General features: G+C 39.9%; 1 protein-coding gene across 1 annotated transcript in view; it reads left to right on the plus strand.

Moving 5' to 3' along the window:
* The window catches only part of LOC134460383 (von Willebrand factor D and EGF domain-containing protein-like), a 163,169-nt gene extending 162,305 nt beyond the window's left edge, over positions 1-864 (plus strand). The window contains exon 22 of the mRNA XM_063212814.1: positions 779-864. Coding sequence (XP_063068884.1) covers positions 779-864 — 86 coding nt within the window. The remainder of the gene's footprint in view (positions 1-778) is intronic.

Here is an 864-nt window from a genome sequence, read left to right on the forward strand (position 1 = left end):
GAAAGAGAGAGAGTCATTGTATGACGATGCAGTCCTCCATTATGGGCCGATATGCCATTGGGGAACAACCTGAAAATGCTCACATCTACTTACAGTATTTCTCAATTGGTTTTGTACATTTCTCGAATCTCTCTCGCAATTTGCAAAACATAATATTCATTCTCAAAACAGCTTTAACAAATGGCAAAACACGGTGGATAACCTGCAAAACCGAGTCTCTTGCTCAAAACCCTTACTTGTACAAGTTTTTTTTGTCAATGAAAGTATCAGCGCCAGCAGAATGGTTAGTCATTGTGTCATAGTGTATGGACAAGCTAGTCAAATCAATTTCTCATGTTGTCAATTGAATAGTACACTCTTGAGGATCTTTTCTGAAGCGAAAATGAGTGGTTAAGTTTGGATGGGAAATGTTGTTAAATTCAGTTTTATATTACATTTGATCAGATAAGATTGAGATAGTTTCATGCATTCAGTGACAAAGCTTTTTGAGTGATATGACAAAAGCAATTGATAATGTACGAAATCACTGAGAATTGTACACAGCCTTGGCATGGTGGACGAGAGCATTTGCTATATGCCGAAAACAATGAGAAACAGATTTGACCATGTGCATAGGCAACACCAGGAAGTCATAATTGAACAAAGACTTTTGAGAATCATTATTCTGTTGTGAGAAATGTACAAAACCAATTGAGAAAAACTGTAATCAGGAGGGAGAAGATGAGAGAGGAGAGAGAGTGTGTGTGTGTGTCTGTGTGTTTGTGCTGTTTCTCTGCAGCCCGGCTGCGTGCCAGTGGTGGCTGTGTGCGCGGTCGTGGAGAAGAGGAGGAGGAGAGAGGAGAGATGAGAATGGAGACTGGATAA

This window comes from Engraulis encrasicolus, chromosome 12 (genome assembly GCF_034702125.1).
Source record: "Engraulis encrasicolus isolate BLACKSEA-1 chromosome 12, IST_EnEncr_1.0, whole genome shotgun sequence".
Taxonomy (NCBI): Eukaryota; Metazoa; Chordata; class Actinopteri; order Clupeiformes; family Engraulidae; genus Engraulis; species Engraulis encrasicolus.